The sequence below is a fragment of the Phocoena phocoena genome, chromosome 8, assembly GCF_963924675.1.
Source record: "Phocoena phocoena chromosome 8, mPhoPho1.1, whole genome shotgun sequence".
Classification (NCBI taxonomy): Eukaryota; Metazoa; Chordata; class Mammalia; order Artiodactyla; family Phocoenidae; genus Phocoena; species Phocoena phocoena.
Genome location: NC_089226.1, coordinates 109111831 through 109133428, shown reverse-complemented (window position 1 = coordinate 109133428; position 21598 = coordinate 109111831). Strand labels below are relative to the sequence as shown.

At 68.9% G+C, this 21598-nt stretch overlaps 1 protein-coding gene across 3 annotated transcripts in view; it reads left to right on the top strand.

Moving 5' to 3' along the window:
- The window catches only part of BRSK2 (BR serine/threonine kinase 2), a 63000-nt gene extending 44193 nt beyond the window's left edge, over window positions 1-18807 (top strand). The window contains exons 4-20 of one of the 3 annotated variants that reach the window (XM_065883292.1): window positions 487-627; window positions 1126-1242; window positions 1916-1949; window positions 2164-2232; window positions 2320-2466; window positions 3257-3288; window positions 3577-3741; window positions 3851-3948; window positions 4024-4174; window positions 7774-7834; window positions 8554-8761; window positions 9505-9553; window positions 12932-13055; window positions 14453-14633; window positions 14728-14817; window positions 17042-17089; window positions 18788-18807. In XM_065883292.1, the coding sequence (XP_065739364.1) occupies window positions 487-627; window positions 1126-1242; window positions 1916-1949; window positions 2164-2232; window positions 2320-2466; window positions 3257-3288; window positions 3577-3741; window positions 3851-3948; window positions 4024-4174; window positions 7774-7834; window positions 8554-8761; window positions 9505-9553; window positions 12932-13055; window positions 14453-14633; window positions 14728-14817; window positions 17042-17089; window positions 18788-18807 (1735 nt within the window). Of the gene's footprint in view, window positions 1-486; window positions 628-1125; window positions 1243-1915; window positions 1950-2163; window positions 2233-2319; window positions 2467-3256; window positions 3289-3576; window positions 3742-3850; window positions 3949-4023; window positions 4175-7773; window positions 7835-8553; window positions 8762-9504; window positions 9554-12931; window positions 13056-14452; window positions 14634-14727; window positions 14818-14970; window positions 15057-17041; window positions 17090-18299; window positions 18524-18787 lie in introns of those variants that run through there. The other 2 variants (XM_065883289.1, XM_065883291.1) reach the window with 2 other exon arrangements.
- Window positions 18808-21598: the final 2791 nt, after the last annotated feature.

The window sequence follows — 21598 nt, the reverse complement described above, 5'->3', positions numbered from 1 at the left end:
CGGCATCACCCCAGCCGTGTTGAGGAAAGCTGGGGGCGTTCACCACCTGCCTCCTGGCCACACCCACCCAGTCCCTCGTCCCACACCCGCCCCCCATCTTCCGAGACCAGCTGTGCCCCGTCCCCCACCCATGCCTTTTTGTGGTCTGCCCTGCTGGCCAGGGCTCCCTGAGGGCCTGAGTGTCTGATGTGTCCCCCCGCTCCTCTGGGAGCCCAGCCCGGGGTGGCCAGGGAGGGCCTGGAAGGGCCAAGCCTCAGGCTCGCAAGAAGGTCAGCAACTGCAGTGCCCCTCTCGTCTTGGGGCCCAGTGTGGCCCTGCTCCTCTGGACCTGCTTCCCTGGAGGCGGGCGGGGACCCCACCCGCTGAGGGTGCCCAGTGCCGGGATGTGGTGGAGGATGGCGCCGGGATGGGATGGTGGCCCACCGCCTCTGGGCAGCGGTGCCCTGGCTGGGTGCGCCCACCCGACGCCCACCCGTCCCCCCGCAGATACCTGGTGCTAGAACACGTGTCTGGTGGGGAGCTCTTCGACTACCTTGTCAAGAAGGGGCGGCTGACCCCCAAAGAGGCTAGAAAGTTCTTCCGGCAGATCATCTCTGCGCTAGACTTCTGCCACAGTCACTCCATATGGTGCGTCCCCCGCCCCTCCAGGTGCCCTGTCCCCCACCAGCTAGCCCCCGTCCCTGCAGGTGTGCCTCCCCCCACTCTTGCATTCCCCCCGTTCCCCCTGGATCAGGCAGTGTATCCTCTACTGGCCCCCCAGCCCAGAGGCATCAGAAAGCTTTCTGCCAGGTGCCCACCCAAGTCTCCTTGGTTTTTTCAGGGGTCCTGGGGTCAGGGCACCCTCGGTCTGGGGGCTCCAGGTTGGCCTCGGCCCAGAGTAGGTGTGGTGGTGGGAGCAGCGAAGGGGAACGCGACCTCAGGGAGCAAAGCAGAACTTGGCCCTTGCTGGCAGAGTCCCTGTCCTATCCTGCCACCTTGAAGCCGTCTGCCCCGTAGGAGACTTCCGATTGGCTGCTGGTGACATCACCAGGCAGCGCTGCCGTTGGCCTCCTGTTGTGAGGGCGGGGTTTCGGGAGGGGCGGCAGCTCCCACCCCTGTCAGCCTCAATCCCGCCTTCCTTCCCAGCCACAGGGATCTGAAACCAGAAAACCTTCTGCTGGACGAGAAGAATAACATCCGGATCGCGGACTTCGGGATGGCGTCGCTGCAGGTTGGCGACAGCCTGCTGGAGACGAGCTGCGGGTGAGCTGAGCCCCGGACCGGCTGCCGCTTCTCCATAGGCCAGGGGCTGCTGCCCCGCCCACAGCCTGGCCCCGCGGCTGCACAGCCAGGTGGCCCCGCAGCCCCAGGGCCCCCCAGCACCCCACAGCCTGGGCTGGAGGCAGGGCCCCGGCTCTGCTCCTGGCACCGTCTCCCCGGTGCAGTAAGGGGCTGCAGGCGACCCGCCTGGCCCATTACATCCCTCGGCTCTGTGGCCAGGCTCAGAAAGGCCGGTCTTGCCCTGGGAGCCCCCTGCCGTACTTGGGAGTGAGGCTGGCGTGCCAGCTTCCTGGCTGCAAGCACTCTCATGGGGGTGCCTCACGGTCCAGCCTCTGGTGACCATCTCCTTGGGCAGGGCAGGTGGGCCCCTGGGTCCCAGGCCTGGGCCTCCCCCAGGAGCAGGCAGGGGGATTAGGTTGTGAGGGAATCGGCACCAAAGCCCTGGGGCCTCCTGGTGGGCCTGAGGATCCCACAGTGGGGCATCCGTCCCAGGCAGAGTTTGCGGTGGGGGGGGGGGAGCAGCGGGGGAGCGGGGAGGACCCCTCCGTCTCCACCTGCTGCGGTCCTGGGGCCGGTCCAGAAGCGCAGGGGGCGGGACGGCTGGGCGCGCGGTGGGTACGGAGTCTCCTGCCCTGACTGCTGCCTTTGCCTCCAGGTCCCCCCACTATGCCTGCCCGGAGGTGATCCGGGTAAGTAGCCAACCCACCACGCGCCCCCGCCCTGGTCCCTGTCCCGCCTAGGGGGCCTCCCTGCCCCGGAGATCGTGGACCCCCAGGCCGGGGCCTGGCCTCCTGTCCTTGGCGCCGCCCAGGGGCCAGCTCCTCCCAGACGCTCCCCTTGGGCCCCTCGATCCCCGGAAAGACCCCGGCCCTGCGCCCGCACCAACCCCAGTGCTGTCCGCAGGGAGAGAAGTACGATGGCCGCAAGGCAGACGTGTGGAGCTGCGGCGTGATTCTGTTCGCCCTGCTTGTGGTGAGGCTCCCCCCGCCCCCGCCCCGCCCCGCCCCGCCCCGCCCCCGCCGTCGGTCCGCCCCCGCGGTGACCCGGTCCCGCCGGCAGGGGGCGCTGCCCTTCGACGACGACAACCTGCGGCAGCTGCTGGAGAAGGTGAAGCGGGGCGTGTTCCACATGCCGCACTTCATCCCGCCCGACTGCCAGAGCCTGCTGCGCGGCATGATCGAGGTGGACGCCGCGCGGCGCCTCACGGTGCGTCCCCCCCCGAGCTCGCAGCTGGGCGCAGGGGCGCGGGGTGGAGGCCGCGGGCGCGCGCCCGGCGTGAACGTGCGCAGGGCCGTCCGCGCGCCGCGCGGTCCAGGAGCGCGGAGCCACTCCGGCTGTCGGGGCCTCATGACCGACTCCTCATGACCGGCTCCGGTGGCCTGGGGGGGCCGGGGTCTGAGGGAAGCCCCAGCCAGCCGTCTCTGGCCTCCTCTGGGCTCGGCTCGTGCCAGGATGTCAGGTGTCCCGGGGAAGGGGCAGCAGGACTGCCCAAGAGGCCGCCTCCCCAGGCAAGCCCCCCAGTCAGGGTGGAGGGCGGGGCTAGCCCCAGCCTCCTGCTGACACCTGCACCCAGCGCCTCCCGCACGGGTGGGCTGAGCCCTGGCTGCTTGCCCCTGCTGTCCTCCCTCAGGCCTCCCGCCCTGAGCCCCGGGGGCTCCTGCTTCCCACCCCCCACTCACTCCCTCTGCCGTGCCTGCAGCCCCCACTCTCCCCAGCTCTCTGCTGTCTCTAGGGTGGCGTTTTCTCTTCCACTTGAGATAGGCAGGGTCAGGGGTGCTAGCCTGGGGCCCCGCGCTCTCCCCGCTCTCCGTGGTCCCCCAGCCCCTCCCCCGCCTCCAGGCTCTCCCTACCCCCGGGTCCTCCTCCCTCCCTCCTCCCCTCCCCCATTCTCCTGCTCTCTCCACACTCAGGCCCCCACCTCCTTGCTCCTTCATGGCCTCCTAACGTGGCCTCTGCTCCTTCCGCGTACTAACTCCCTGTTTCTCTTTCCTTGTAGCTAGAGCACATTCAGAAACACATTTGGTATATGTAAGTAGCTTTTCCTCCCCTCATCGCCCGCTTTGCCCGCGCTGTGGCCTGGAGGGCCTGCTAGGGAAGGGGGGGGGGCAGCGCAGGCTTGCCTGCAGCCTCGGGCCACCCGGCCGGCTCTTGGGGCCTCTGGGCCGGCCTGCGCTGGGCACGTGCAGGATGCAGGAGCGTACAGGGGCTGAGCACAGGGAAGGCAGCAGGATTCGGGGCCCCAGGAGGGGGCGCGGAGGGGCCTCGGGCTGGGCCAGAGGTGAGTGACTGGTGGTGGCGGTGCCCTGTCACCCACAGAGGAGGCAAGAACGAGCCCGAGCCGGAGCAGCCCATCCCCCGCAAGGTGCAGATCCGCTCGCTGCCCAGTCTGGAGGACATCGACCCCGACGTCCTGGACAGCATGCACTCGCTGGGCTGCTTCCGGGACCGCAACAAGCTGCTGCAGGACCTGCTGTCCGAGGAGTGCGTCTGGGAGCCGCGCCGGGGCGGGGCCGTGGTGGAGTCTGTGGGTGGGAACACCGCCCTCCGGGAACCCCCATCCACCCTTCCTGGCGCCTCTCGCCCGCTGCAGGGAGAACCAGGAGAAGATGATTTATTTCCTCCTCCTGGACCGGAAAGAAAGGTATCCGAGCCACGAGGACGAGGACCTGCCGCCCAGGAACGAGATAGGTATAAGGTCCCTGGGTGGCCCGGCCCACGCTGCCCCCTCCAGGCTGCCCGGCCCTGACCCCCATCTGCACACAGACCCTCCCCGGAAGCGCGTGGACTCCCCAATGCTGAACCGGCACGGCAAGCGGCGGCCTGAGCGCAAGTCCATGGAGGTGCTGAGCGTGACGGACGGCGGCTCCCCGGTGCCTGCGCGGCGGGCCATTGAGATGGCCCAGCACGGCCAGAGGTGCGTGCCTCCTGGGAGGGCCCAGCGCTCTGCCTCCTGGTGCCCCGGCCCAGTCAGCGACGGGGCCCCTCACGGGCTGTGCTGGGCCCGGCCTGGCTCTTCTCTGCACCCCCGGCCCTGGGGCTGGGCTGCATGGGCTGCACTGGCTGCTCTGAGCGGAGCTGGGCTAGACTGCCCTGGGCAGGGCAGATCTGGGCTGGGCTGAGCTGGGCTGGACTGGCTGAGCTGAGCTGGACTGGAGTACGCTGGGCTGGGCTGGGCTGGGCTGAGCTGGGCAGGGCTTTGCTTTGTTGGCCTGGGTTAAACTGGGCTGGGTCAGGCCATCCTGGACAGGACTGGGCTGGGCTGGGCTGGAGCGGATTAAACTGAGCAGATCTAAGCTGAGCTCGGCTGAGCCGGACCTCAGCGAGCTGAGCCCGGCTGCTCAGAGGTGAAGCTGTGTCCAGAGCTGCAGCCCATTAGGCTTATCCCCGATGGACGCTGAGCCCACGTCTGGGTCACCTGTGGCAGTGCAGGGCTCAGGGACGTGGAATTCGGGGGCAGGGCGGTGGGTGAGGAGCAGGTCTGGGCTGTCCAAACAGAGTGCCCTCTGGAGGAAGGAAGGGCACCCAGGTCCTGCAGAGCCTCTGCCGACTCGGGGCTGGCTGGGCGAGACCAAGCTTTCCTGCCCGGGCAGGGGCTTCAGCCATCTGGGGACAGCCCCTTGGGCCAGGCCTCCGAGGACCCGCAGGGCTACTGGGCCCCACCATCAGGATTCAACTGGCTGCCCAGCTCACAGGCCACAGCCCCGTGGTGGTGCCAGGCCCTCCCCGGGGAAGCAGGCTGGCTCAGCCTCTGACCTGGGCTCCTGGCCTCCGGGGCCTTCCAGGCCTCCAGGCCGCGTGGCCCACCCGCCGCGGGCTCTGTGCACTGGGTGGGGGGATGAGCAGCGGGAAGGTCTCTGCTGGCCGTGGTCCTGCCCTGATTGTGTCTTGTGTCCCGCTCGCTGGGGGTGCACCTCTCCCTCCAGCGGCCCGGGGAGAGGTCACCTCTCCCCAGCCCACCTTTCCCGAGCCTTGTCCTGGCTTCCGGTCCAACACCTGCAGGGCAGCTTGAAGGCTCGCCAGCCCTCCCGGCACCAGCCACCCACACCCCGCAGCCGCCTGGGCAGGCGCAGGCACAGGGGCAGGGGCTGGGCGTGGGAGGCCCCCTGTCGCGGCTTCTGCTTTGCCTTCCCGGCCTGGGCGCCTCGGGGGCCGGGGGTGCCCGGGGGTGGTGGGGTGGGCTCAGATGTGAGCCGTCCTTTCCCTGGCACTTCCCCTCCCGCTGCTGCTTCTCAGGCTCTGCCTCCTCTCTGGCTTGGCCACTTGTTACCACAACAGGCCACACCCGCTGGGGCTGGAGGGGTCCCGGGGCTGGCGGCGGTGCTAGGCATTCTCCAAGGCCCGGCCAGGCCACCCTGCGGGCCGGGTGTGCTGTGGCCCTGGTGCTCTCCTGCCTGACCCCGCCCCTCACGTCTGTGCGCCCTGGCCTGGGGCCAGGTGGGTGGCGCCCAGCTCGGAGCCGTGTGGAGGTCTGGCCTCCTGGACCGCCTGCTGGGGCTGCGTCAGTAACTCTCTTTTCTCGCTTTGTTCCCGCTGTAGTAAAGCAATGTTCAGTAAAAGCCTGGATATCGCTGAAGCCCACCCCCAATTCAGCAAAGAAGACAGGTATACACCCTGCCCACCCATCCCCCGCCCCCCCAGTCCCAAAGACAGCGGCGGGCCTGGTGGCAGGGCTGGGCCTGAGGTGCATCTGGCCCTCTCCTCTTTGGCAAGGGAACCTTCCAGCGAGCCGGGGAAGGGCCCGGGTCAGGCTAGGCTGAGGCCCAGAATGAGGAGCGGGGCTGCTGGGATGAGGCCCGTGGCCGGCCCCGAGAGGGGCCGGGAGACCCAGAGACTCTGCCTGCCCTGGGCCCCTGGGCTGCAGGCTGTGAGGTCCCTTCCGGCCGGCCCTCGCCCTGTGGTCAGTGGGCCTCCGTGGCCCTCGTTAAGCTCCCCTCCCCCAGCCCACGCTGGCCCACCTCCCGCAAGGGCCAGAGTAGACGTGGCAGCCCCAGGCGGCTGCAGGCTCCTTAGGAAGGGGCAGGAGGTGTGCCGGTCCCAGGGGTCTCTGCACAGGGTCTGGTCTTCCAGAGCCCCAGCCCCGCCCCGGCAGGGCCTCCTGCCCGGCGGTGACAGTGGCGGGACCTCGCTCGCCCCCGGGCCCCCTCTGCCTCCCCCCGCACCTGCCTGCGCCTCGCCCGCTCTGCTCCGCGCCCTGGCTGCTCGTGCTGGCGCCGTCCTTCCTCAGCTCAGTTTCCGGGGAGCGCCTGGTTAGACAGGAGGGCGTGCACGCGGCTCCCCTCTCTCTCCTGCTGCTCCGCTCTCCTTGTGCCGGGCAGCAAGCTCACGGCTGGCTTGTGGCCGCTGGGGTGGGCGCCAGCTGGCACCGACCAGCCCCCCAGCCCCGTTCTCAGCATCTGGAAGCTTCGGGCCCGGCTCTGAGGGCAGTCCTGGACTCGGGAAGGCTGGGTCAGGGGTGCTGAGAGGGTCAGCGCTGCCCCCCAGCTCCGGGCTGTGTCAGCTCGCGGGGTGGGAGTCGGAGGGTCATCGCCATGGGGCCCCGGCCCACAGGTGCTGGGGGACCGGCCAGCATGGGCTCAGCTCCGGCCCGAGGCCCAGGGGCCAGCTGCGGTGTGGGCAGTGTGGCCGGGCTGGCGGGTGGGCGGTGTGGACGCCCTTCACTCTTTTCTGTCCTCTTCTCTTCTGTGGCTGCCTCGACCCCTCCGGTTTCCTTGCTCTAAGGATGGCAGGTGCCGGCGCCCAGGGGTGAGCGGGCGTTTCCTTTCCCCCGAGGCCACGCGGGGTGGTGGAGCGAGGCCCCGCCGGCCTGGCCCTGCCCCGAGAGGTGTCCAGTTCCTGCCCTGAGGGGGCGGCGGCTACATGCGTGTCTCCGCTGGGCACGCTGGGCCGGTGGCCTCTCTGGCCAGGCCCAGGCCAGGTCTGCAGGCCAGATGGGGCCGGGTGGACCGAGTCCGCGTCCCTGCCGACGCCCGTCCCAGGTGTCTGTGGTGTGAGCAAGGGGAGGGCCGTGGGCCTGGAGGGGCTGGGCTGGTGCCGGCTGGTGGCCCGAACGGCAGGGTGTGAGGCGCCGGGCGGAGTGCAGGACTCGGGGCCTGTGACAGCTCAGGCTCGGGGTTCAGCTGGGCTGCCTCAGGGCACCGGGGCTGGCATCGGCTCACGGGAAGCCCTGTGTCCTCTCACCCCGGGCCCCGAGAGATCCTTGCCGAGGGCTCCTCCGTGCCATCCTGGACCTGGGGCCTCGGGCCTTGGACACAGGGCACCTTCTGCGTGGGGGAAGAGGAGTCCCACGGTCTCCAGCTGCACCACTGGGGCTCTGATGGGGCCCCCAAGGGGCGGTGGGCTCTCCTGGGCCTGGTGAGAGGCGGGGTGGGGAGAGCAGGACAGCCCCAGGCACGGCCAGGTGTGCCGCAGACTGGGACAGCCTCGGGGCTCTCAACCAGGGCTCCAGGCCTCCTGGAGGGTCCCCTCAGGTGGCCCCTTCCTGGTCTGAGCCGCCCTCTGCACCTGTGTCCCCAGGTCTAGGTCCATCAGCGGCGCTTCCTCAGGCCTCTCCACCAGCCCACTCAGCAGCCCCCGGGTAAGTGAACCCGCCCCAGCTCCGTCGGCAGTGTGCACCCGGGTGGGGGGCGGCTCGGTGGGCCCCCCCAACCCCGCCTGCTGCTGGGGCCGCCCGCGTGGTGGCAGCTGCTGCTCTGTGGGCTCCGGCTGCCTTCGCTAACTGCACGTTTTTTGTTTTGTTTTGTTTGTTTCCTCGTGTGTTCTTTTGTGGCGAACGCTCCCACCCCCACGCCTGCCTGCCCCCGCTGGTCCTGCCTTGGGGTCCCCGGGTGCTGTGTGTGCATGCGGGGCGGGCGGGGCACGCGCTGGGGCCGCTTGGCTCTCGGGGGCCCGCGCGCTCTCCCTCCTGCCCTCGGCGCTGCCCTGTAGCCTGTTAGAAAGTTTGTCTTGCCTCCCCCGCCCCCTGAGCTCCCCTTCGTGGCCTGCCCCCCGGCCACCTCCGTGGAGCTCGAAGCCGGCCGGAGCGCCTCGCGGCCCGGACACGTCCTCCCTCCACAGGCCGCCCCGCGGCCCAACCCCAAGACCCAGACCTTGCCGAGCAAGGCCAAGCTGACCGACAAGCCGCTGCAGGGCACCAAGTCCAACCCGCTCCCGGCGGGCACCCAGGCCCGGCCCCTTGTTGCGGGAGGCCTCAGCCCCCAGCTGGCCCTGACCCCGGGCTCACCCACCCTGCCGGCCCCTGCCCGGCTCCCACCCACCGGGACTGAAGCCAACACCAAATCTGTCCCCACCATACAGGTGACCCCTCACCCCTCTCCGAGGGGCAGTCCCCTCCCTACCCCCAAGGGGACGCCCGTGCACACACCCAAGGAGAGCCCGGCCGGCACGCCCAACCCCACGCCGCCGTCCAGCCCCAGCGTGGGAGGGGTGCCCTGGAGGACACGGCTCCACTCCATCAAGAACAGCTTCCTGGGGTCACCCCGCTTCCACCGCCGGAAACTGCAAGGTGAGTGTGGCGGGACACGCGGGGTGGGCGGGGCTCGGGGGGGCCGGTGGCGGGGGGGGGGGGGCCAGAGGACCACTGCCCGTCCTGGCGAGCGGGGCAGGCAGGGGCCGGCTTCAGAGGGTCTTCCCCTCCCCCTTGGTGGCTTATCCTCCTGAAAGCGCTGGCGAGAGGTACCCCCAGTGTCCACGTGTCCCCAAGCCTGCCCACTGTGTGTCAAGGACCCCACAGTGCAGGGATGCCTGCCCGGCGGGTGCGGCCTTGGGACTCCTCCTGCCTCCATTGTGACCCCTTGGCCCAGTGGCCTGTTCAGGCCGGGCTGCCTGAGCCCCACAGAGGAGAGCGGGCCAGTGGGCGGGCATGGGTGGGTGTGGTGAGGAAGCCCACGGGGCTGGGGCAGTGGTAGGCAGCCTGCCCCTGTGTGCTGGGTTTCGAGGGTCAACTGGTACCTCCAGGCCACCAGGCCCCACCAGCCACCCAGCGCGGTCGACGGGCGGTGCCGTCCATCCCGGGACAGCAGGGCTGGTTGGAGGCCAGAGACGGTGAGGCCCGGTTTCAGCACCAGAAGGCAGGACAGCTCCCTGTGGCCCGAGGCTCCCGCGGCCGCGTCGGAGCCGGGAGCTGACCTGTGCCTGTGGGCGCTGGAGACAGTGCCATGGCTCCCGAGACCCCACCCGCGGCGCAGGCGCCCTGGTGGGGGAAGGGTGGAGTGGTCACCACACTCTCCCCGTCCTTTCCGTGTGCAGTTCCGACGCCCGAGGAGATGTCCAACCTGACCCCGGAGTCGTCCCCAGAGTAAGTGGCCCTGCCCGAGGTCAAGTGTGCCCTGTCGCCGCCTTCTAAGTGCATGGGGGTCTGTGACGGACCTTCCCGTGTGTCAGGCCGGGGGATCCGCTGAGGGCTTTGGGGCCCCTCAGCGCTGGGGTCTCTGTGTCTCCACCTCGAATGCCAGGCCAGGGGGGCAGGGCCTGGGCCGTGAGGGAGCTGCTCTTCCCAGATGTGCTCAGAAGCCACAGCCTGGGGGTGCCTGGGACTGGGGGTGGCAGGGGAGAGCACTGTCCACACCTGCTGAGAGCCCTGGCCTCCACATGGGGGAGCGTGTCGGCCCCCAGCCCTTGGTGACCAGGGATGCGGTGCCTGCAGGGGGGCCTCCACCAGGGAGGGGCGCTGGGCAGTGCTGACTGGGGCTTCCCAGGGTGAGCCCAGCCCGCAGTGTGGCCGGGCACCTGGCGGCTCGTAGGGATGGAGGGTCTCAGGGAGGAGGTGAGGAGGGGTGGCCGGCAGGAACCGTGTCCAGGGCAGGGTGGCCTTGGCCAAGGTCAGGACGCATCGAGCCCCCGGCTCACCGTCCTGCAAGGGCAGGAAGCAGGGCCTTGAGGCGACAGCGGGGCAGTGCTGCAGCCCAGCCAGACGTCTGGACAGGAGTCCCGTGTGTCCGGGGTGAAGACCCCAGAGAGGCGCCAGCCTTCGCTCCCCACCGCCTCGTGAACGTGAAGTGCGGAGTGGACACCGGGCAGGGCCCTGTCGTGACCTCACCGGCAGCCTTCGGCCCGGCAGGAGAAGCTGCCGTTACCCTGTCGTCGTGACCCCGCACGGGGCCTGTGGACACGGCAGGAGCGGGCGGGGGTGGAGCTGAAGGGCAGCCAGCCTGAAGTGTGGGGTTTCGGGATCTCCGTGATCCCACCGTTTGTCTCCCTTCAGTCACCGTTTCCTGTTGTCATCAGAAGCTCTCGCAGCCACGTTTGTAACAGAATTGTTAGGTTTATCAGAAAACTCAAAAAAAAAAGCCACCCAGAGCAGCTGACACCACCGTGCAGGTGGCCTGCAGCCTCCCCTGCCCATTCTCGAGTCCTGGAGGCCTCGTCCCCCTCCTGAGGGCCCCGGCCAGCGTCGCCACCCGCTGCACGTGGCTGATGGGAAGGAGCAGACGGGTGGCCCTGGGGGGCCGCTGCACCCCCAGCACCCACTCCTCCCAAGGACGTGTTCGCCCGCCCTGAGACGTTCCCTCCACCAGCGGTCAGCAGCCTCGTGTCAGTGGAGCGTGTGCGTCCGCGTGTTCCAGAACCGGCCCGTGGGATCGTGGGGCTGGCGAGTCTGGGGACCGTAGGCTTCGCAGGCGGGAATCAGGGCGGCTTCTCCATCTCAGTGCTGAGAATCCCTTCCCCTCCAGGAGCCTCAGCCTTTGCTCTCAGGACCTTCCAAGGCCCGCCACGTCCAGAGTCTGCTCGTCACCACGTCTCAAAGTTGCTCTCAAGAAGCACACCCAACCTTTACCAGACGGGCCCAGTGGACGCCCAGACTTAATTAACTGTCACAGGCCTTCCCGGCTCATCCAGGCTGCTTGCAAACCAGACACCAAAGTACAACACGGAGCTTTTCTGTTTCTCTGTCTGTTCATCGAGGGAGGAGGGGCAGAAGCGCTCGCCGCGGGCTTCAGAGCCGCCTCCCGGCCCACGTCCTGGGCTCAGGCCGCAGTGCGGTGCTGGGGTGAGCAGTGCGGGTGGCCTGCACCCCAGAGCTCTGAGCACGCCAGCAGCCACAGACACGGCAGGATGTGGGGAAGGAGGCGAAGGTGGCCAAGCACGGCGTGGCGTCGGGAAGGATGTGTGTCCCCGCGGCTCTGCCTCCGTCAGGTCTCTGGGGCCGGCTCCAGCCGCAAGAGCGGACGGCCTCCGTCGGCAAGCTGCCTGCTGCCGCCACATCGCCACGGGCTGGAGAGCCGGCTCTGGAAACGGGCAGGAAAAGGCAAGGTGCACGGCAGGAAACAGCAGCCGCGCCTCAGGCCCCGCGGCTCACGCTGCCAGCGCCGCCGGAGCAAGACACCGGGCCCAGCCTGAGTTGGGCGCGTCCGCCAGCAGGGCCCTCGCCGTCTCCGCACTACAGCTGCCTGGGTGACAGCGACGGTCAGCAGTCGCTCCCAACGGCACGTGGCTTGGGGTCAGGCCCCGTGCACGGCCCGGCTGGGCCCTGCTTCAGGGTGTTGGCCAGCGGTGCTCATCTCAAGGCCCAGCTGGGGCAGGATCCTTCGCCGAGCTCGTGGGGTCACGGGCAGGATTCAGGTTCCCGGCCACATGGGCCTCGCTGTCACATCCGTCCGTCCCCGCCGCGTCCGTCGGCTTCGTCAAAAAGAGGTGGAGACCCGCTCGCCAGACGGAAGTCCAGCCTTTTAGAGACTGAGCTCGCAGGCGACCCCCGTCACCTTCCCCCACTCCCCATTCTCCTGGTCAGGAGCGAGTCCCGGGCCTCGTCCACACGAGGGAGGGGCCCGCACAGGCTGAACCCCGGAGGCAGGATGGTGGGGCCGGCCAGGGGTCTCCCCCACACTGGTGTGCGCCGTAGGGCAGGGCCCCGACGCAGAGAAGGGGGGCCCCAGAAGCAGGGCGGAGTGACGAGACCGGAGGGTGATGGCGTAGAGGGCAGGGAGGCGTACACGTGATGCCCGTGAGATGAGGGGTCTCGTGCGGGAGGGCACTGCCGGCCTCGGGACCCCTGGGGTGGCCCCTGCCCTGCCCCGTACATTGGCTGGGCCCCCAGGGGTCGAAGCGACCGCTGTGTTCCAGAGTGACCTGGGCTGGGGCAGCGGGGCTGCAGATGGCCAGGTAGCTACCAGTCCCCAAGGACAGAGGGTGGTCCGCCACGGGGAGGGGCAGGTAGCACCCGGGGCCCCCAGCCCCGGCCCTCTGCACCATGTCAGCCCTGTCTCTCCTGTACACACCTGTGCAGGGGTCCCTGGCCTGCCCCCCACACAGCCCCAGGCAGGGCACTTTTCTCCAGGAAGCTGCAGGATTGCGGTTTAGCGAGTTACCCCGAAACATGGTGGCTTCGACAGAGAGGAGCAAGGGTGGGGGTCAGGGTGGGCTCAAGGACAGGGCACCCTACCCCCACCCTCCTTTCTTCCCTGGTGGGGTTCCGGTGGGCGCGGCCCAGGCCCGAGCAGGCAGGGGTGGTAGGGGTGAGGCGCAAGGCCGAGGGCTCTGTGGTTAGCATCAGGGCTGTCGGGTGAGGGTCAGGGCAGGGCGGAGGGTGGTCAGGGTCAGGATGGCGGGTCAGGGCGGGGAGTCGGGGCCAGGGCAGGGTCTGGCTGGGACAGCAAGCTGGCCCGCAGCCCAGAGGGGGGGGCTCGGGGCTCGGCCAGCGTACCCTGACCTGCCCAGCCCTCCGCCCCGCCCCCAGGCTCGCCAAAAGGTCCTGGTTTGGGAACTTCATCAGCCTGGAGAAGGAGGAACAGGTCTTCGCGGTCATCAAGGACAAGCCGCTGAGCTCCATCAAAGCCGACATCGTCCACGCCTTCCTGTCGGTGAGCCTTGCGCCGCGCGGCTGCTGCCCCTGGGGCCCCGCCTGGGCAGGGCCAGGGCAGCAGGCACACTGTGGCCGGGAGACGGGCTGTGCACAGGCCCGGGATGGGGCGGGCCTCGGGGGGGGGCACCTCGCTGAGACGGGGGTGAAGCGTGGGCGGCTGCGAGGCGGCTCTGAGGAGGGAACCTGAGGCCTCGACACGGGGGGCGGGGGGGCTCTGCTGGGTCTGGTGGATGCGCCTACGGCCTCAAGAACGGTCCTGGAGGGCTGGCTCCGTGTCCTGTGTGCCCCTGCCCACTCCCACATGCTGCCGGCCTCCTGCAGTCCCTCGCCTCCCACTGGTGGCTTTTGAGGTGGGCTGTGCTTGGGCCTTGGGTGGGTTTCCATCTGTCTTTGCTGGGATCTTCGGGTGCGTGGGGCAGAAAGCCCTGAAGAGTGTCTTCCAGAGTCACTCGTGTCAGGAGGCCTCACCCGCCCTGCCCTGCGTGGGGCCTGCCTTGGGCCGGGCCCCCCGGGATCACAGGTTAGGGGTCCCTCGGCATCCCCACAGCCTAAGCCCGGGACCCCGCCTCGGTATGGGCGGGACCTGCCGGGGTGGCAGCCTCAGCCCCTCCCACACACTTGGCCACCCTGCCTCCCTGGGCGCGGCGAAGTTTCCCTTAGGGCTTGGGGGCCAGCTTGGCACTCCTCCCAGAGGTCTCCAGGAACGAGAGAGCTCAGCACCAGGTGGGGACTTCGGCCTTGTGCCGGGCGTGGGCACCCTGGCCCCGCTGAGTCCCCCCAGCCCTGCCACTGCAGCCTCTTCTCCTCCGGGCCCCGGGTCTGGGCCTTCCCTGGAGCCCCCCAGGCCTCTCCTGGGACACCAAGATTTCCCCCCGTGATGTGAACTCAGCCCCTTCTAACCGGCGAGCCAGCACTGTGCTCTCCCAGGCAACAGAGCCCTGTCCTGGGGGCGACCCCTCTGAGGCAAGACCGCCTCCTGGGTTTGTTTTGCCGGACATTTCCCTGGCCGCTGCGCGGCCCAGTCACGCAGAGGCCCCTCGCCTGCGCCCGGGGCCGCAGACCGCGGAGCCGGCAGAGTGGCGGGCGCTGTTGTCAGCGGTGCCGGGGGCCTTAACCCCGGGGGCTCTGTCTCGATACGGGGCGCGGGCTCTAGCCCCAGGCTTCGCTGCCGCCTGCGGGGCCTCCAGCTGCCCACTGGCCTCCCCGCCCGCCCCTTAGAGCCCTGCTCTGCTGCCGTGTCGCGACCCATCTGTGACCCGTGCGGAGCTCCGTCTGGCTGAGGCTCCTGGGGAGCCAGTGCTGCTGGGGCCTCGGGCGGCGGCCGGCTCCCTGTCCTCTGGGGTTTCCTCTGGCGACTCCAGTCGAGGCCGCGCTCACGCCACCCACTGCCCGCAGATCCCCAGCCTCAGCCACAGCGTCATCTCCCAGACGAGCTTCCGGGCCGAGCACAAGGCAACGGGGGGCCCGGCGGTGTTCCAGAAGCCGGTCAAGTTCCAGGTGGACATCACCTACACCGAGGGCGGGGCGGCGCAGAAGGAGAACGGCGTCTACTCCGTCACGTTCACGCTCCTGTCAGGTGAGCGGCTGGCAGAGGCCGAGGGCGGGGGCTCCCGGGGGCGGGGCTCCGGGCCAGCCCTGCCCCTGCCTCACCCACCCCCCACCTCCCCCAGGCCCGAGCCGCCGCTTCAAGAGGGTCGTGGAGACCATTCAGACCCAGCTGCTGAGTACACACGAGCAGCCTTCTGCCCAGCACTTGTCAGGTGAGGGCCGCCCTGAGGGCTGGCGATGGGGTGTGGGCCCTCCGCGTGCACCCCCGGGAGCAGGGCCCTCCCGGCACGGTGGCCGGCCGTCTCTGCACACCAGGGGGGTAGGCCCAGCACGCCACACTGAAAGGCGCCTCTTGTCCACTGTAGACCCCCCCCCGCCAGCTCCGGGACTAAGCTGGGGTGCTGGGCTTAAGGGCCAGAAGGTGGCCACCAGCTACGAGAGTAGCCTCTGACGCTGGCAGGTAAGGTGTCCAGCCCCGCCGCTGGGGCAGGGAGGGGCTGCGGGCAGGTCCTCTGCGAGAGCCAGACTGGCCCCGAGGAGGCACCCTGTGCCCACCCGTGTGTCCAGCGGCCACCTCCCGGCCCTGGACAGGCCCCGCAGGCCCAGCACCCAGCCGAACGGCTGGACACAGGGCAGCCTGGCCCCAGGCCAGCGAGAGCAGGCTCCGGCAGAGCAGTGACCAAGGTGCTGCTGGGAGCCCTGCCACCCTCAAGGGTCCCCCACACGTAGCACTCTCCAGGGCTGTGGGCCTGGTGCCCACACTGGCTGGCATGTGAGGGGCTGTCCGCCACCCACTCTCCCCGTGGTGGGCAGGACACAGGGGCCCTGAGGTCCAATCAAAGCAGGGGCTCCCCAGCTGGGCCTAGAGGGGGGCCACACAGGAATGGGGCTGCCCAGGCCTGCAGGCGCCAGGGGCCCAGGAGCCTGAGGGTCTGTGCCGCTCGGCAGCTGGCGGGGAGCGGCTGCAGCCCTGTGGGTGCGGGTGAGCCCCGGGGGCACGTGCATGAGCTGTTAGGGAGGGCGAGCGGCGCGCGTGCGCTCAGCGGGAGCTGGCAGCTCACCACAAGGCCTGTGTCGGGGTGTGGGGTCTGGGGAGCACAGGGTCCAGCCCAGCCCCACCTCTCAGAGCCCCGCCGTGGCCAGCCGTCTGTGCTTCTGTGTAGGGTCCTAGAGGCCAGACCCGCCCCACCGTCCACCCGCCCCTGCCATCCTCATTCCATCGTGTGTGTTTCACCTGCCCCCCTTTTCTCCCCCAGCGTGTGCCTCACTGCCCTATTGGTGGGTTGGGGCTGGAGGGGCCCCGACACCCTGGCCCTGGGAGCCAGGCTGGCCCGGGGGCCGGTGCCTTTAAGGCCTCCACGTCGGAGCAGAGCAGTGCTCAGAGGGAGAAACCGAGGCTGGGGAAGGACAGAGCTTGTCCAGGGAGGCAAGCAAGGGGCCTGGTGTGCCGCCCAGGGGACAGCACCCACCCCGCCCAGCGCCACGGTCCCTCTTTGCTCCTGGCCAGGCAGAGTCCCACCCTAAGGGATACCATTCTGTCTGTCGGCGAACGTGCCCTGCTCTAGGTCCCAGGCCCAGCAGTAAGCAGGGCGGGCACGGCCCTTCTGCAGGGCCCCATCCCCGTCCCTGGAGACTGTTGGGTGCCTGCCCTGGGCCAAGCCCATCTCCCCTGCCTTCCTTCAGGGAGCCCTGGGCCTGGGGAGCCCACTCCGGGACCCCAGCCCATCCCTTGGCCCCGTCCCCAGGCCTCCCCGAGGGGTCAGCCTTTCCCAACACCCTCCCCGCCATACTGGACACTCCTGTCCAGCAAGCTCAGTCCTAGAGCCACTGGAGGAGGGGGCAGAAGCGGGGGCCCCTCGGGCACCAGGCTGAGAGATCTGGTGGCCACTCCAAACCCAGCCCAGGGAGGGGAGGCCCCAGTGAGGGCCGTGAGGCAGCCGCCCTCCACCCCAGGCTCTGCTGCGTTCCCCACCCCCAGCCCTAACACTGCCAAGCCCAGCAGAGGGGAGAGGGTGTGCCACCGTGAGTTGAGGGGCGAATGGGAGCCTTGCGGCCACGGGAGCCACAGAGAGCCAGGGTGAGGACACGGAGGTGGCAGCGTAGACCGCAGCCGGGGACCTGGTCCTCTCGGCTCCAAGGCGTGCGTCCTGGGCCCAGAGGACAGAAGGGAGGGCGGGCCAGGCTGGACGCTCCAGTGCCCAGGAGAGGGGCCCCACTCCAGGCTGGCCCTCTGCTGAGCCCGTCCTCTCTGAGCCGCCCACTGCAGGCTCTACCCACCTGAGCCCCACCCCTTGGCCACAGCTCCTCAACCCCACTCCAGGCTCCGCCCCTCCCCCAGGGCCTGGCCCGAGGCTGCAGGCAGCATCCAGCTTGAGGTCTGAGCTGGAAGCCTTTTTCACACGTCTCCCTCCCCCCTCTCTCCGTTCTGTGCTCCAGACACCACTAACTGTATGGAAATGATGACGGGGAGGCTTTCCAAATGTGGTAAGAACCCCTCACGCTCACCTGGGCCCCCCCAGCCTGTCACCCCCACCGCTCACCCCTGCACCCCCTGCAGCCTGCTCCTGGCTGGGTGCTGCCCCGCCACCCCCCGGGGCTGTCCTGGGATCCCTGTGTACACGAGGGGCCTGGACATGCACACGTGGCCTCGCTGGCCCCCACGGCACCCAGCCGTGCCCAGCCCCCCAGCCCCTGCCACAGGCAGCCTCAGTCACCCTCCAGGGCGGGCACAGGCCTGGCCCTAGGATCAGGGCAGGCCACGGAGGGACCCCAAGGCTCAGCAGGAAAGGGTGCCCAAGCCCCAAGGCCAGCAAGGGTCCCACGTCTGGGCCCTGGCCGGGGGTCAGGGTGGCCCCTAGTCCTTGGGCCGGAGGCTGGCGTCATGCCCTCTCTGCCCACTGGAGGGGGGCGGGGAGCGGCTCCTGCCCAGGCCCTGAGCTGCCTGGCCGCAGGTGCGCCAGCCGCTCGCCCTGCCGCAGCTGGCGGGGAGAGGGCCCTGCCCGTTCCTGCTCAGGTGGGGGCCAGGTTTAGGAGGTAGAACTGAGGTGACCCCAGTCGCGCACCTGGACCGTGAGCACAGGCCCCCGGGTGGGGCGGGGCCCCGCTTCTGCCCCGTCCTTCTTGCCCTCCAGACATGTCCTCTGGGACCAGGGCCCCCACTGTGGCTGCCTGCCCAGCCCCCCTACACCCCAGCTCCATGCCTGTCCACCCACCCATCCGTCCGTCTGTCCACTGCTGACCTCTGTGTCCACGCTGTGCCACCCGGGCTGGCTGGGGGCCGGGCTCCAGGCCTCCGGGGAGGAGTGTGGCAGGCCTGCTGGCTCCAGCCTCCCCGGCCGCCAGCCCCAGGGTCCTGCTCGGCCCTGGCCTTTACGCATCTGTCTCCAGAGCTGGGCCGGCCCGCTGGCCAGGCTGCGGGGCTGACTGGGAGGCCGAGGCTGAGGTGGAGGGAGGGCCGGCCCTTCAGGAGGCCTGGCGAGGGAGGAAGGTGCCCACTGGCCCCAGCTTCCGCCCCGCAGCCCAGAGGCCTCGAGCCCCCACTGGCCGCCTGCCCTGCTTGCTGCCGCGGCCCCGCTCACCCGCTCGGACCCCCTCACGGGCCTTTCGTTCATTCGTCTGTTGTTCTCTCTCTTCCCTCCCTCCCTCCTTTTCTCTCTTTTCTTTTTTTCTTTTGTCTTCTGTTCTGTGCACCCAGGCAGCCCATTGAGTAACTTCTTTGACGTAATTAAACAACTTTTTTCAGACGAGAAGAACGGGCAGGCGGCCCAGGCCCCCAGCACGCCCGCCAAGCGGAGTGCCCACGGCCCACTCGGGGACTCCGCGGCCGCTGGCCCCGGCCCTGGAGGGGACGCCGAGTACCCAGCGGGCAAGGACACGGCCAGGACGGGGCCGCCCGCCGCCCGCCGAGAGCAGCCTTAGACACATAGCCCCCTCCCCCTGCACGGCCCCGACAGTGGCCCCCAGGCCGCCTCGCCGCCCGCTCGCCCGCCCGCCGCCTGCCCGGTGTGGACCCGGGGCCGCGTCCGTCTGTCCGTCTAGACTGTTGTGAAGCCGGGGAGGAAAGGAAAGGGGGCACCGGGGGCCACAGCCGCGTCTGGGCCGCCCGCGCCCGCTCTCTCTTTCTCTCGCTGTCTCTCTCCCTGCCTGTCTCTGACAACGCCACTGTTTCCGCTCTGATACCAGGAATTATCCCGAAAAGTTAACATGTCATCTCCACGAGGCCGTCCTCCGTGCTCTGCACCGGACACCGGCTGACCGAAGGCAGCTGCCGTGGACCTGCCCTCTCTCCTCTCCTGCTGCTGCCGCCCACTGGGCAGTGAGGCCCTGCTCGCCCGCCAGCTCTGCCCAGTTTCAGCTCCGCATGGCCACGGGGAGGAGGACCCGGCCCCGACGGGAGGCCGCCTCGGGCCCACCCGACTGGACGCGCGGTGACCAGTGCCCCCGGCGGGTCCGGCCGGCCTCCGGGGCAGGCCCAAGGGGGTGAAGCAGCCGTCTGGCCCGGCCGGCACGGCCTCTCCTCGGCACGTCCCCTCCCTGCTGCTCCCTCCTCGTCCACGTCCATGCACCTCAGCGCCGCCCACCTGCCTCGCCGCATCCCACCCCCCAGCTGCCCGGGGGCTGCAGGTGGAAAGAAACCCCGGGGGCCCCGCAGCACCTGCCCACCTGCCCGCCCGCCCGCCCCAGGGCAGGCCGAGATCAGTATTATTTACTTGCTGTTTTAACTTATTGAGTTTCTTTACTTCTCCGTTCAGGGAAGGGGCAGCAGCAGCGCCGTCCTGCCGTCTGTCTGTGTGTGTGTCTTGGGCAGGGTGGGGTCTGGGCCAAGGTGCCCCGTGGACAGAGCGGTCGGGGTGCTGGGGCCGCGGGGGCAGTCGGCCGATGCAGCGCCGGCAAGCTACTGTAAACTTTAAAGAATTCCTGCAAGATATTTTTATAAACTTTTTTTCTTGGTTGTTTTTGGAGAAGGGTGTTGGCCGCGGGGGGTGGGGGGGACGGACCACGGGGCAGGGCTAGGCTTTGAGTCCGGTTCTTACTATACACACGCATATAAATATATTTAGAGAACGGCACGGTTCGCTCCGTCCCCGGTTCTGTGCCGTTACCGTGGAGAAGCGACTCCAGTCCTGTGGGGGCCGGGCACGGCCAGGGCCCCTCCGCCAGGCCCGGGCTGGGGGCCATCTTGGTTTTGTGTCCGAGTGCGGGACGGGAGGAAGGCCCGAGCCGGCCGCCTATACACCACATGCAAGATGGCAGGGCCACTGCAGGGTTTTTTTTTTTTTACTAAAATGACAAAAAAAATTAAAAACAAAACAAAACAAAAAGCAACAAAGGACAGAGAGAACGGTAGCGGCGTCCTCGGCAGCGTGCTCTCTGTTCCCGGAGGGGCCGTGAGGCACGTGTGGCTGCGCCCTCGCTGGGACAAGTCCACTTCGCATCTGGCGTCTCTCCCGCCCGCCCTGCTGCCTCTCCCGTCGTGCATAGATTTTAATGCTTCTGTTCCATTGACCCCCTACCACAGGCTGGGATTTCAATACATAACAAAAAATGAAACACCTCTAACAGCAAAAGCCGCGGTACAAGCGGAGGACCAGGAAGCAATACCTCTCGTTAGCCTTCCTCTTTTGTACTCGGGACACACGCAGGCGTCCCGGAAACGGACAAGCCCCACCCCGTGTATCCCCTGTCAAGTAACTGTGAGCAACGTTAGTTCCGAACAATAAATTCCTTCAGCAAAGACACCCACGCCGGTCTCCGTGCGGGCGGGCGGGCGGGCGGGCGGGTAGGGACCTGGGACCACCCTGCCAGGTGTGCGTGGTGCTACTTCCGCCCCAGCCAGAGGACAGGCCCTGTGCCGCGGGTCTGCGCGGGCATCACACGGGCTGGGCCAGGTGGGACGCAGAGAGCACAGGGAAGCACCACCAGAGGCTGACACGGAGCTCTGCTGGGGATGGGGTGCCTGGCGAGTACGGCCCCCCGCCCGGCCACTGCAGCTCTGCTGCCGCCCCGAGACCTCAGCCCGAGACCAGCACCTGGGCTTCTTCCTGGAGGATGAACCTCCTTTCCACTCCTTCCATGGGAAGAGGCAGACGGGGAGCGTGGCCCAGCCCCTGGAGACGGCGGCTGGCAGGACCGTGTGGTCCCAGCCGTGCCCACCACGCCCACGCACCAGGGAGCCATCCCCTCTGCCGCTGCAGCGTGAAGGACAGGTCCAGCCTCCTGAGTGCCACGGACCACCCAGCCGCACGTCTTGAGGGCAGCACCTGGCAGTCACCACGCGGCCCTGTGGAGGGACGAGCAGCAGCCCGACGAAGGGTCCCAGCAGAGACCACAGCGCTCTCGGAGGCCTCCCCCAGCCTCTCACGCGTGCACCTCCTCCCCCACGCGTGGAGGGGATCGGGTGTGGCCTGGCCACTCTGCACCCAGCCGTCTACACCACCGCAGCACTACCGACCTTGGGGCTGCGTGGTTCTCTGTGGTGGGGACCGTCCTGCCCGTGGCAGAATGTCAGCGTCATCCACGGCCTCTACCCACTAGATGCCGGTAGTAGCCTCCCAGCCCCACGTGACACTGTTTCCACCCTTGCCATCCGTCCCTGAGGGCGGACAGATCGGCCCTAAAGAGTTCACGCTCTTGCCTCGTACACCCCCTTGCTGGAGAGCGCCAGCAGCGTGCCGTGCTTCACTGGCTTAGTTGTGAGCTCAGGAGCTCTGCTGGAAGGGCACAAGGCCCAGGACACGAATGAGGGTCTGCTGACATGGAGCTGGGGCCCTCCTTTGCCCAGCCCCGGACACAGCACCCCACCTTTGCGGGAAGCCTCAGAAGGTACTCTGGGACCAGGTCCTGTTGCTGTCTCTGGACTGCATGGTGTCCTATTAACTTTAGCTTAAAAGCCAAGTTGAAGGAGGGGGTTTGGTTGCTACGTCTAGGCAGGGAACATGGTTACGTGGCTCCTGGCCAAGCCACCAGGGTTCCTTGACCTGTGGTTCTGCGTGT